The following is a 13,714-nucleotide window of genomic DNA, read 5'->3' on the forward strand; positions in this document are numbered from 1 at the left end:
ACGACTCAGTGAGACACACAGAGAGAGAGAGAGAGAGAGAGAGAGAGAGAGAGAGAGAGAGAGAACCAGACAGAGCATGAAAAAATCATGTTATTGTTAAAACTGAAACATTTTAAGAGGCAACTGCATGCCACTAACATTTAAAGTACTTATGACATTTGCAAAATTTGCACAACAATTAAGATTAATGTGAATAATGTAAGATTAATGGTTGTCTTCTTCTTCATTAATGGGCTGCAACTCCCATGTTGATGATGTTCACATGTATGTACATAACTGGACTTTTACGTGTATGACAGTTTTTACCCAGCCATGTAGGCAGCCATACTCTGTTTTCAGGAGTGTGCATGCTGGTATGTTCTTGTTTCCATATATCCAACTGAACACTGACATGGATCACAAGATCTTTAATGTGTGTATTTGTTCTGATTGCGTATTCACATGTATGGGGTTCGCTGTCCTGACCGGACTGAAAATCTAGCATTGCTAAGGAATGCAGAAGAAGAAGATGTTGACCTGGGAGATAAGAAAAATCTCCACCCTTTACCCGCCGGGTGCCGTTTCCGAGATTCAAACCCATGACCCTCAGATTGAAAGTCCAATGCTTTAACCATCCAACTATTGCACCTGTCTTATGGTGTACAAAAACCCAAATAAACTTACAAGTATGAAAGTACCATCTTTGAATAGCCAATCAAAAACATATTTGAAAGATCAAAGATTTGGTGGAAACATATGTCCTTTCAATGTTTTCCAGCAGTGAGCATCTACATCACTGTTAGCAAAAATAAGATGGGTGTACAAGTGACTTGTGAGTTACAGATTATTTAACAGGGCATCATATGCTGGTCATTAAAATCTTGGGAGACTGATGTCTAGCAAGCATTCCTGCTTGTCAGTTGAATTTGAGATTCAGGACAGTTATATCATCAGTCCTGCATTTAATTTTTATGGCAAAGCCATTTGCAAAAAAAAAAAAAAAAAAAAAAAAGAGAGAGAGAGAGAGAGAAAGAAGAATTATGAAAAAATGGCCCATCAAAACAATTAGATGTTGAAGTGGAGGAGTACTGAAAATCAAGTAAAAAACCATTGGGTTTCTAGTTATAAGAGCCGTGGCCTGCAGTCACACTTCAATTACAATTATGAGGAGAACAGAATGTGTGTGTGTGTGTGTGTGTGTGTGTGTGTGTTGTGTGTGTGTGTATGTGTGGTGTGGTGTGGTATGTGTGTGTGTGTTATGTCATTGTAAGTGCACGTGAGTGTGTGTGTGTGTGATTGTGTGTTGGGGTAGAAGTGGGAAGTAGGGATCGTGAATAAGGGGCTTTTTTTTTTTTTTTTTTTTCAAAAACATGGATTTTATACGTTTGATGTTAACCATTTGTGTGTGAGTGTGTGTGTGAGTGTGTGTGTGTGTGTGAAAGAGAGAGGGGAGAGAGAGAGAGAGACTGAGAGCGAGTGAGAAAGAGACACAGAGAGAGATGCAGAGACAGAAAGACAGAGTCACTGAGAATGACCCGTTTCTGTACCGATCACTAACTACGTCGAAGCTTTTATTCCATCATGAAATGTGTCATAAATCGATTAATCACGGGCTGGTTAAAGTCGGTCATATTTAAGCAAATTGCATTAAACTTCACAAGTTAACAGCTAAAACCAAAGCTATAACAAATATTGAATAAAATCTTGTGTGCTTTTAAAGTCTTCTGCGTGAGAGACAGACGGTATTTGCCTCTTACCTCAAACAGCACATCCCCCTCGTCGTCCATGCTTGTTTTGGCATTTCCGTGTTGACATCAACATCGCGCGAGATCGCTGAGGCATCGCGAGAATGATAATGTCGCAACCAGTGGACTTGCGCTGAGAACATGGCTTTCGGATAGGCGCTGCCAGACCGACTGCTCGATAATTTTCAAAATGTCTTGGAAGTATGTGCTTGTCGGTCTGACGCTTGTTCTTCATGGAAATCTTCTCCTTGTCCAGGCTCGAGAAAGACTGGGTCTTAGAGGTGAGTCATTTTTATTAGTTTGAAAGTGCGAAAAAAGGAGTGCTATCACAGCTGTTGTTCTGCGTTGGCAGACGACGTTTTGTGTGTTTACAGTCTTTGCGAGGTTCATTTGATCTGCGATCACAGGTGAAATGGTAATGAATATCACCCACCTTCCTGTCCGCAGCTCTCCTCCCCATTATTGTATTTTGTTTTCAGTGTCATTAAAACAAAATTCCGATCTGATCTTATTGCTAAACGATACATTTCAAGAGTTTGATTTAACTTCTCTCTCGCGATCGCTACTTTTCTTTTCGTGAAAAAGCAAAACCAGATGAGTCTGGATCTGGTAGTGCACGTCGTAGCCGCCACTTCTGGCGATATAGACGCGACGTAGTCGACAGTGTAACACTGTTGTATGACTATGAGTGTATCTTAAAAGAGAAGCTTTCTTGCAATTCGAAGTTTTATTTTGTAATGCATCGACACAACCAAAGTCAGAAAGTCTCTGTTATTAGTTTTTGAGTGCCATCACCAGATTCACATTTTGAAGTTTGTTATTTTGTTTTTTTGCTTGTTTTTTTCACCAGCCATTAAAATCTCCAAACAAACTGTAGCATATAATCAGACCAATTCCTATTACTATTTGATAGCAGTATCAAGTTATCAACTAAGAATAAGAACATCAGAAAACCATGAGTGCAAGATGTTCAATGCTTTGAATTAATGTTCATGAACATGACTCACAGGGTGCATGTTCACATGAGTAGGATGGTTGGTTCGCACATGTGTGGGTGTAACTGTAAGTGAGTGTGATTATCATGTTAATCTTGAACAGCTTAGGGGCTTGGGTTATGTCATTATTCTCAATTTGCATACACGTAATGATGTATATATATACATGTGTGGTTTCATGTGGAGTGGATATATAATACCAGGTTAGGTTATAATTTGTATGGAGAGTTAATGTTTGTCATATTCATCCTTGCATTATCAGTTTATGTTCAATGTTAAATTTTATGTTTTCAATGTGATATGTGTGTTTTTAGAAATCAGAATATGTTACAACTTACATGTATTGTCATTGAGTGCATACATTTGAATTTCTTTAATATTTTAAATTCAAGATGAGCAGTGTTTGTGAACAAATTCAAATGGGCATCAGTAGATGAAATTTTACTTGACTATGTCTTAATCAGTTAATTATAGTCAATAATTTTTTCGGATACAATTCACAAAGAAAGTTTATATCCTCAAGAGAGATATTTTGTTTGTTTGTTTGTTGTTGTTTATTAATCGATATTTCATCAAACTGGCAGTGACATTTGAGTGTGAGACTGACCACTGGCCGTAACATAGTAATGATAGAACCTTGCAACTTGTTCATGAAGCATGGTAAATGTTTCTCAAATCATGTCCTACAGTTTGAAATTCTCAAATCATCTCTTATAGTTTGAAATTCAGGCTTATTTGATTGTGATAACTTTGAGACAGGTAGTCACTCATACTGTTATACACTAAAGAAAATCATATATATATGATTTCAGATTTGTTTTATGTATCTTTATGCTCATTCTCAAATAGTCATTTACTGATTTAGTGTTTGTATTATATTTTATCACACTAACTAAGTAGTCATGGAACATGACAACCAATGAAAAAAAAAAAAAATGAAATGAATAGTTTAAAACATAGTTGTAAGTATTATTATGATATGATTATGAAGATTTCGTTCCCGTTGTAAGCTGCATGTATGCAAAATCATATCGGTTACAGGCTGTTATAATGGTTTTGTAAACAGGGTGAGTTGATGTAAACATGCTCTGAGAGTGAGAGAGACAGAGACAGGGGGAAGGGGGTGGGGGGGTGTGGAGGGGGGAGAGAGAGTTAATCATCAAAATTTTCTTAGCTATTAGTATTATGAATGTAATTGTATTATGATATTTGAATCATGTTAATTTTCTCTTGACACTAAGTCAAGAATATACATACAACAATGTACTGCACACACACACACACACACACACACACACACAAACACAAACACACACACACACATAAATTCACACGCGTGCGCGCACGTGCGCGCGCGCGCGCACACACACACACACACACACACACACACACATGCACACACACACACACACACACACACACATGCACACACATATTATCTATGAAATGTATTGGTAGGGTTGCAATATTGTTTGGAATGTATTGGTTTACTCTAGTCAATCAGTTCTGATGTTAATTTAAAACCTTCTACACTCTGATGATTCAGTGGAACTTTAATGTCATTATGATGATTATTGTCTGCAAATGGCGAAAACAATAAGATGTTCTTCTATGTTGCCTTTATTTTGAGTAATTTGACAGTGAAGAGATCACTGTAAAGTGTTGTTAATACTGACCTTACACTTTTTTCATGATAGTTTGATTAAAAAAAAAAAAAAGAAAAGAAAAGAAAATTAAAAAGTGGAAGTATTATTAGAAAAATCTTTCTGATATTTTTTTGTCTGAAGGATAGGAAATATGAATTAGAACTGCTAGTCCTGACTGCACAGTAAAAGTGAGAGTAAACTTCTAAACCCCTAAAACAATAAAAGTATTCTGTATTTTTTTTTACAGTTGAATTCCATTCACTATCATAAGTTTTAATTCTGTCAGAAGAGTGCCTACAATAAAAGTAAGTACTTTTATTTGTTAATTATTTATTTATTTATAAACCCATTTGATTATTTTGATTTTATAATACTGTACTTGTGTTCAGAAAATGTGTATATTTAGTAAGAATACTTATATTTGTTATTTATTTATTTTGATTTTATAATACTGCACTTCTGTTCAGAAAATGTGTATATTTTTTGTGAACAAAGAATCACCTTTTAGTATGTGTAATGCATTTTTAACACGTGTGAATACTAGCTATTTTTTTTTCAAATAAAAATGAACAGGATTCTCGAATAAATTAGAATGGGTATTATTCTGTATAAGGTTATAAGCTTCTCCTCTTCCCACGGATATCGTTGTGATTTAAAAGTAAAAAAAAAAAGGTTACGGGTTAAGCGATCCATCATCTGGGATATAAAAATATTGCCCTGAGCAAGCGTGTGATCTGTCTACTAGAAAACCTTGTCCTGTGAAGGTGACTATATAATTCCCTCTCTCCCTTCTCAACCTTGTCACTGCTAACAGCTTTTTTTAATGTTTTTATTTATTTATTTCATTTTTTTTTTTATCACACCCACTTTCTTTTAAGGTTTTATTGAGTGATAAAGGTGTAACAAAGACATGAATGAAACTGAATGTTAATTTGAAACAAACAAAAAAACAACATTCCAAACCTCTCTAACGTTTTTAACCCTAATAAATCCAAACTCAGAACCACCCATGCAGTTTCTCATCTGTCTAAAAAAAAAAAAAAAAAAAAGTGAAGCAAGGAAACAAATTGAATGGAAAGGTTCCTGTGAGACTTCTTTTGAGGTCATGTTATCTTTGTATAGTATGTTTCATTGTTTGACTCTCCCGTTGGTAAGCCAGAAATTGGCAGTTTCATGATAAGGAAGCTAAGCAGGAAATGACAAGTCACAGCATAGATAAAGTTGGGTTTATAAATGAAACTTACGAGACATGTTGTTAAGTACAGTTAGCCTGATTTTTTTTTTAAATCGCATGCACCAAGTGACTAACACTATGAGTGTGAATGAATTATCAGGACATGCTGCAGCCCCTTGACATATGTGTGTGCACACACTCAGTCACAAGTTCACACACACACACACACACACACACACACACACACACACACACACACACACACACACACACACACAAATGTGCACGCGCACACACACACACACACACACACACACACACGCACACACGTATGCAAAAATGTTCACACACAAATGTGCACACATTTTTTTTTTGTTTATGAAAATGTTAGAAACAGAGATGAAATTCATTTTATTGTTCCTTTGCCCAGCTTTCAGGTTGTTTCGAAGAATTATCATGAAATCCTATTGGTTTTGAATGATCACTGCTGATGGTGGTAACTTGATTAAGAGCAAACAATTTGAAACTTTGCATGAAATATCATATGGTTATGGTATGAATATTAATATTGAATCCCCTCGGTTGTTGTAATGGCCCTTGTCGAAACAGTGCCAATTGTTTTGCCTATAACATGTGGAAATATTCTAGTTTCATTGTTTGCCCAGAATAGAAAATGACTTTTAGATTTCTGCTTGACCTTTGGTGGAATCATTTGCAGAAATTTGTTTAAACGCAGTGTTCATACTCCATCCTATGAGCTTTTGGCCAGTATAAATAATATCTGAAGATTGCTCAGAACTGTGTTTTATTTAGTTTCTGTGTGTCACTGTGATTGTGTGTGTGTGTGTGTGTGTGTGTGTGTGTGTGTGTGTGTGTGTGCATACACGCATGATTACCGGACTTCATATCAGTTGCTATTCTGGTGCACGAATTATTATTCAGACTTGTGAGCTTCAATCATGTGTGCCAGTTTCAGCAGTCTGAGTCCACGTCTGAGTCTATATGATTTTGCACATATACAGTGTGTGTCTGTGTGTGTGTGTGTGTGTGTGTGTGTGTGTGTGGCTTTTCTTTTTATCTTTTTTTTCCCCATCACAGTGGTATGTGTGTGTATGTGTGAGTGTCTCTGTCTGTCTGTCACAATGGTGTGTGTGTGTGTGTGTGTGTGTGTGTGTGTGGCACTGTTGTATGTGTGAGTGTGTCTATCTGTCTATCACAATGGTGTGTGTGTGTGCGTGTGAGTGTGAGTGTGTGTGTGTGTGTGTGTGGCACACACTCTGTGTCTTTCTGTCTGTCACAATGGTGTGTGTGTGTGTGTGTGTTGGACTGTATATATGTGCATGAGAGATAGAGAGAGAGAGAAGGCTCAGGAGACTGCTCTGCCATTTTCCATAAAACCAGCTTCTATGAAAGTTTGGAGAACAATGAGCACACAGTTTACTTCAAACACAGTTGCTACAATTGCAAAACAAAACATGTCTGTGATTATTAGCATTTTACACTGCCGTGCAGTGTGTAATTTTCCATGTTTTTTTTTTTTTTTCCCCTCTTTTTTCTCTAACTGTTCTATTCTTGTCTGAGTTTACAGCCTAGTTTATTGTAATCACCATTCATTGCTTAGTTGTCTACATTTGATTACCTTATAACTTGTGATGATAATGACTAATGTTTCCTGTAATTTTTGCAATCTGCCTTCATGTTATATTGTCACGATTTTATTACCACTACTCTGTATGTCTAACAGTTAAAAAAAAAAAAGAAAAAAAAAGAACACTGAGACTAAGCGGTGCAATAGCAGGGAAGGAGGGGTGATGGTGGTGGTGGTGGTAGTAGTGTGTGTTCCCTGGTACTAAGTAAGTAAGTAAGTAGCTGTACTGTATTCTGTATTGATTGGCCATTCAGAAACATGAATGGGGGGGAGGGGGGGGGGGGGGGGGGGGGACTGGACAAAAGCCAGGGACTAGGCTGCATGGAGGAAGCAGGAGAAAATCAATCATCCACAGACCCATTTCTTCGCCCCCCCCCCCCCCCCCCCCCCCCCACCCCGCCCTTGGTCTTTCTCTCTTTCCATGCCAACCCATTCACAAACAGAAGGCACACACATGCATGGCAGTGCTCAGTTATTTTTGGTGGCTGTGCATAATAAAATTTTGTCACAGCTTTATCGCAGCACAGGCGTTTGCAACAGAGAGAGGTCTCCTGTCTTCGTCATCTGATTTTTGAAAAGGTGGCGGTTGGCCTGGCTGGGGTGGAGATTTACCTGTGCTTTCTGTTGCTGAATGGAGGGAGGGGCTGAGAATGTTTCATTTTCAACTTAAAAAATAAGGCAGTTTTAAAGAAATTAATTAAAAAAAAAAAAAAAAGAAGAAGAAGAAGAAGAAAAGTATGTGCATGTATATTTGCTAACTCACATTTGATTGACATCCAAGTGCAAGTGGGAGGGAAACCCATGAATGTAAAAGAATAATGATTGCCCTTAGTTTGATATATGTTTGTGTCATGATAGGAACAGTACATATTGCAAAATGATACAACACATGCTCAGGTGGGCTTTCAATAACCAGGGGAAGTTGTATACTGTGTGTTTTGCCTTTGGGCTTATGGAAGTTAATTTTGACACAGTGAACTGTTCAGTAGTGTTCAGTATTAATTAAATAATGACAGAAGTTGTACTTGATGATTGTTCCCCCTCCCAACAACTTTCTGCTACTACCCTTCAAAAAGGGCAATGGGTTTCCCTATGTGTCAAGATTACTGGGGTTTTTTTTGTTTTTGTTTTCGTTTTTACCAGCATGCAGTGGAACAGTATTGTTTCTTTCCTACCAATCATGGTGATGTTTGTACACAATTTATAGGTCAGAAAGGGTAAGTTTACTTCAAAGGTCCCACAGCAATTTATGGCTATCGGGGCAGTGTCATCAACTGTTGTCAAGGGCTTAGCATTGGAAGGTGTGGTTCACTCGTCTCCTTCCACCGTTTCAACTGTCCCAACCCAAAGTCAGGTACCCATTCACCCTTGGGTGGAGTGAAGAGAATTGAAGTAAAGTGCCTTTCCCAAAGACATTATACACCTTGTTGAAACTGGGCCTCGAACCCAGATCACAAGGGAACACTGAATCAGAAATCCAACGCCCAGTCATGCGCCTCCTTTATTTTCTTCCTTTCGCTCTCCACCACGCCCCTACCCTATTGTCCTCGTTATTCATCTATCGCGATATTGTATTGTACATAAGTTCTATGTTTATGATTGCACATGCTTATGCAATTTTGACGTTGGTGTTGTGAATTGACTCTCGCTTTTTTTTTGTTTTTTGTTTTTTTGGTTTGTTTGTTGCTTTGTTGCTTTTTTTCCAATTATTATTTATGCCCAGAGGGCTGGATGTAAACAAGTACTTTGTGCTTACTCCTTTACCCTCGTAAAATAAAATTTCGTTCGTTCGTTCGTTCTTTTGGTGTCAGATACTGTACCATGTCAAAGTGATACAAACTAGGCTACCGTGCGATAGTAAGAACATCATCTTTCTTCTTCTTTCCATTACACGACCAACATTGACTTAATTGCAGATGATTCTGTCGTGGTTGAGGTATGCTGGGTATTTTTGTGTCTCTATAAGCGACAGAACACTGACATGGATTACAGGATGTTTAACATATGTATTTGATTTTCTGCGTGTGTATACACATGAAGGGGGATCAGGCACTAGCAGGTCTGCACATATGTTGACCTGGGAGATCAGAAAAATCTCCACCCTTTACCCACCAGGTGCCGTTGCCGAGATTCAAACCTGGGATCGGGACCCTCAGATTGAAAGTCCAACGCTTTAACCACTCGGCTATTGCACGCGTCGCATGCAGTGAAGGTATTAATTTTAGCGCCTCATCAGGAGCCAATCCAAGGCCCAGAGTCCACAAGTTTCTCTGATACCGTGTGTGACAGAGACGATGCGTCCTTGGACGTGGTTCACAGAAGGAGGGCTTGAACCACAAAAAGTCTGGAATAAGGGGGCTGAGGGGAAACGGGGAAATGTGATCGGGGCCCCACCTCCCAAGTTATCCCATTTTGGGACGGGCACAATAGCCAAGTGGTTAAAGCGTTGGACTGTCAATCTGAGGGTCCCGGGTTCGAATCACGCTGACGGCGCCTGGTGGGTGAAGGGTGGAGATTTTTACGATCTCCCAGGGCAACATATGTGCAGACCTGCAAGCAGAAGATAAAGATCCCGTAATCCATGTCAGTGTTCGGTGGGTTATGGAAACAAGAACATACCCAGCATGCACACCCCCAAAAACGGAGTATGGCTACCTACATGGCAGGGTAAAAACAGTCATACACGTAAAAGCCCACTCGTGTGCATACGAGTGAACGTGGGAGTTGCAGCCCACGAACGCAGAAGAAGAAGAGGAATCCCATTTGGGGGGTGGGTTCCCAGACAGATGTGCCTCCTTAATTATCTTTTAATTTTATGCGAAATAATACAGTGGAACTTTTCAGTGAAAGATTCTCGAAATGTTTGAGAAGTTGTGAATAAGAATCAAACAGCATGTGTCGTGTTTCAGATACAAAGTATTCATACAAACTGACAGGCATGACTTGGAGTGACATCCCCTTGTCATGTGAAAGGGAATTAATAAATCAATGATAATTGTTTTTTATTTTTTTTATTTATTTAGATTTAGGGAAATATTTCAAGACGGTTAAATGCACACGAAATGTGACCAGGTATGAAATGGGGGTGACACCCCTTTCCCACATATAGAAAAAGAGAAAGAGATGAAATAATGAAAATAATTTGTGTTCAAAAGAGGGAAAGGTTTTTCGCAAAATGACGTGTATACACACTCGTGTCTCAGATTTTCTTTTCTTTTTTTCAGTTTCTTGTTTGTTTGTCAGTATGTTTTACTTTCTTTTGTATTGCAGTGTTTATTAACCTTTCCGTGGGCCTGTGTCGATGTTTTGGCCTGGGGTGAGGGGGCTGGGGGCAAAGGGGGGAGTGGGGTGGCTTTCCGCTCCGATACATGTCTTTGGTGAAGTAATCAGATCGATCTTCTTGACTTCATAGCCCCCATCTCCCTGGCAACAGTGGATGAGGCCCGTGGCGCTATTGACGTCATAGGCCGATGCGGTATCAATGGGAAAAGGCCTTCAGACATAATTTGGTCGTGTCGTCGGCTTCTCTGTCCTACGTCATTCAGCTCGGGGTTGTGTTTCGGTCGAGGTCATGCGATGATGATAATAATATGATAAATAATGGGAATAATTCTGCCCCATGAGAGGGAGCCACCTTGGAAGCATGGTTTGAGTGTGCTTGCCGGCTGTCCGAGTTCCTTCTTCTTCTTCTTCCATCAATGCTCGGCGGTCATAACTTTGACCATTACTAGCATTTTATGCGTGCTGGGTATTTTCGTTGTCTCCATAACCCACCGAACGCTGACATGGGTTACAGGATCTTTAAAGTGCGTATTTGATCATCTGCGTGCGTATACACACGAAGGGGGTTCAGGCACTAGCTGGGAGATCCGAAAAATCTCCACCCCTTTACCCACCAGGCGCCCGGGACCCTCAGATTGAAAATCCAACGCCTAAACCACTTGGCTATTGCGCCCGTCACTTGGCTGTTGCGCCCGTCTGTTGGTATTATTAGAAATATTCTTCTTGTTATCGTTGTTGGAGATGGTGTTGTTGTAATGAGAACAACAGCAGTTTCTCTTAGTGCTCTTTCTTCCCACCCACTGCCCGATCTCTCCCCCCGTCCCTCTCCCCCTGTTCACGCCACAACCCCCTCGATCCACACCCCACACCCCCTCCCAACCCTCTTTTACCTGCAACGTATATATTGTCTTCTTTCTTTCTTTCTTTCTTTCACGTTCCATCCATCTGTTTGTATTTACCATACACCCTTGATTCTTCTTCATTCACGGCCCCTATCAACAAATCTTCTCATTCTCAGTCTCACCCTCTGCTTAATTCAGTCTGCATCACAGGGGATGAGCGTGCGCCTTACCTAAAACTTAATACACATGTATGGGATGAACGTTTGCCACACTTAGAATATACACCAAGAAAGAAAAGGTTATTTTTAAAAAGTCAGCTTAGAATAAACACCAAGAAAGAAAAAGAAAAAAGTCAACTAGACGATTTGTCTAAATTCTTAAGTTTTCCTTTCACAAATTAAAAAAAAAATTTTTTTAGAAGCTTTATTGAGTGAAAAGCTAGACAGTTTTAGTGCGGAGAAATTGTCTGAATGGTACCCATTACAACAATGATTTAATTCAGGGACTATTTAAAAGCTCCATGGCTTTTTTTCCCCCCTGTACACATCTACCATGCACATTATCATTTGCATTATTCCCCAATTATGCGATCTGCGATCGTTTTGATTGTCCATCCATGGTTTTTCAAAATTTCTGCCAATGTGGCTGCATGGTGTTAATCAGTGCATGGTTTCTTGTTTTTGCAGTGGCTTGTTGCAGATCAACGACATGCCACACTTTGACATCCCCCCCCACTTTTTTTTCACTTTTGTTTTTCCATGTCTTCAGAGTTAAAAGTATTTACAAAATAAAGAAAAGCTTTGGGGGAACTATTTTACACACAGTGAGACACACATGCATTAATGTCAGTACACATGCGCACGTGCACACACACACTCACACACACACACACACACACACACACACACACACACACACACACACACCACACACACACACATTCTTGAATTTAGGGAGAGGATGAGAATGGGACTCCAGGGGAAAATGTTACCGGTATGTTTTATTTTAGAGGATGAAGTCTACCTTTAACTTTCACCCCTCTGTTTGTCGATCACAGTCAAAGCAAAACACCTAATGGTAACGGTCATGGTGCTATAACTGTTATGAATAATATATTCATTTTGTAACATGAATATTCATCTTTAACCTGGTAAACAGTTTGGCATCCACCTTTTAAGTAATAATCAGGTTGATGAAATGTTCAAATGATGGATCATTTACAAGGCAAGGCAAAAAGTTTATTTCACGTGGCCCCCGCCCCCCAGGGTGTGGAGGGGGTGTGGGGGAGAAGGGGGGCGGGGAGGGTGAGGGGGGGGGAGCATAACACCGTTACATACATACAGGCATCTTTTACACACATACACCATACAAACTTACAGTATTAGCTTTTGCTGTGATGGCGCTGCGAGTAACTATAGGGTTATGAAGAAGATTAAGGGTTGGCATGATGATTGTAGCCTGTTGTCCAGCTGTGACAACATTTCACTTTACTGGTCTGGGAAAAGTGCCCCAGAGCATTATACTGTGCAAATTGTGGTCCACTGAGTTGTATTATTTGGTTCCATTACCTGATCACTGATCAGGAAAAAAAAAAAAAAAAAAAAAAGAAAGAGGGGGAGAGAGGATGGGAGTGAGATCTAGGCCAGTGGGTCACTGCTGTTTGGAAATTCATTGTATTGTGGTTCTCTTTGTCTTGCTCTCTCTTTGTCTTGCTGTCTTTGTCTTGTTCTCTCTCTCTCTCTTTCTTTCTCTCTCTCCCCCCCCCCTCCCCCCTCATCCCCCTTCCCCATCTGCCTGAACTGGCTGAGGTGTTTCAGTGTGATATACTGACTGACTACACACACACACACACACACATTCATGCATTCAAAATACATTCCCCCATTCCCCCCCCCCCCCCCTCCCCCTGATCTTGTCAAAAAGGAGTAAATGGGCTTGTTACCACTGAACACAGTTCGTGATTGTATTCCATCATCATACAGCATCAGTCTTTGTTTTTCAGTCGAACATCACAGATTAATTTATATATACGTGTGTGTGTGTGTGTGTGTGTGTGTGTGTGTGTGTGTGTGTGTGTGTGTGTGTGTGTGTAAGTTCACTGCAAAAGGAAATTGTTTAATTTGGAATTTTGTCCCTGAAAGGAAACAAAGTCAATTTGTCCCTGAAAGCAAGCAATCAATGATAATTTTGTGCCTCAAAGCAAACAATGGTAATTTTGCCCCTGAAAGCAAGCAAATGTAATTTGTCCCTGAAAGCAGAGAATGAAAGTTTTGTACCTGAAAGCAAACAATGGTAATTTTGTCTGAAGGCGAACAATGGTAATTTTGTTCCTGAAAGCAAACAATCAATGGAAGCTTTGTCCCTGAAAGCAAACAATGGTAATTTTGTCACTAAAAGCATCTT

General features: G+C 39.6%; 1 protein-coding gene across 2 annotated transcripts in view; it reads left to right on the forward strand.

The window, feature by feature from the left end:
* The first annotated feature begins 1,828 nt into the window (after positions 1–1,828).
* Positions 1,829–13,714, forward strand: part of LOC143289983 (uncharacterized) — an 80,641-nt gene continuing 68,755 nt past the window's right edge. For both annotated transcript variants that reach the window (XM_076599274.1, XM_076599275.1), the window contains exon 1: positions 1,829–2,005. In XM_076599274.1, coding sequence (XP_076455389.1) covers positions 1,915–2,005 — 91 coding nt within the window. In that variant the 5' untranslated portion in view covers positions 1,829–1,914. The remainder of the gene's footprint in view (positions 2,006–13,714) is intronic.

This window comes from Babylonia areolata, chromosome 14 (assembly GCF_041734735.1).
Source record: "Babylonia areolata isolate BAREFJ2019XMU chromosome 14, ASM4173473v1, whole genome shotgun sequence".
Lineage (NCBI taxonomy): Eukaryota > Metazoa > Mollusca > Gastropoda > Neogastropoda > Buccinidae > Babylonia > Babylonia areolata.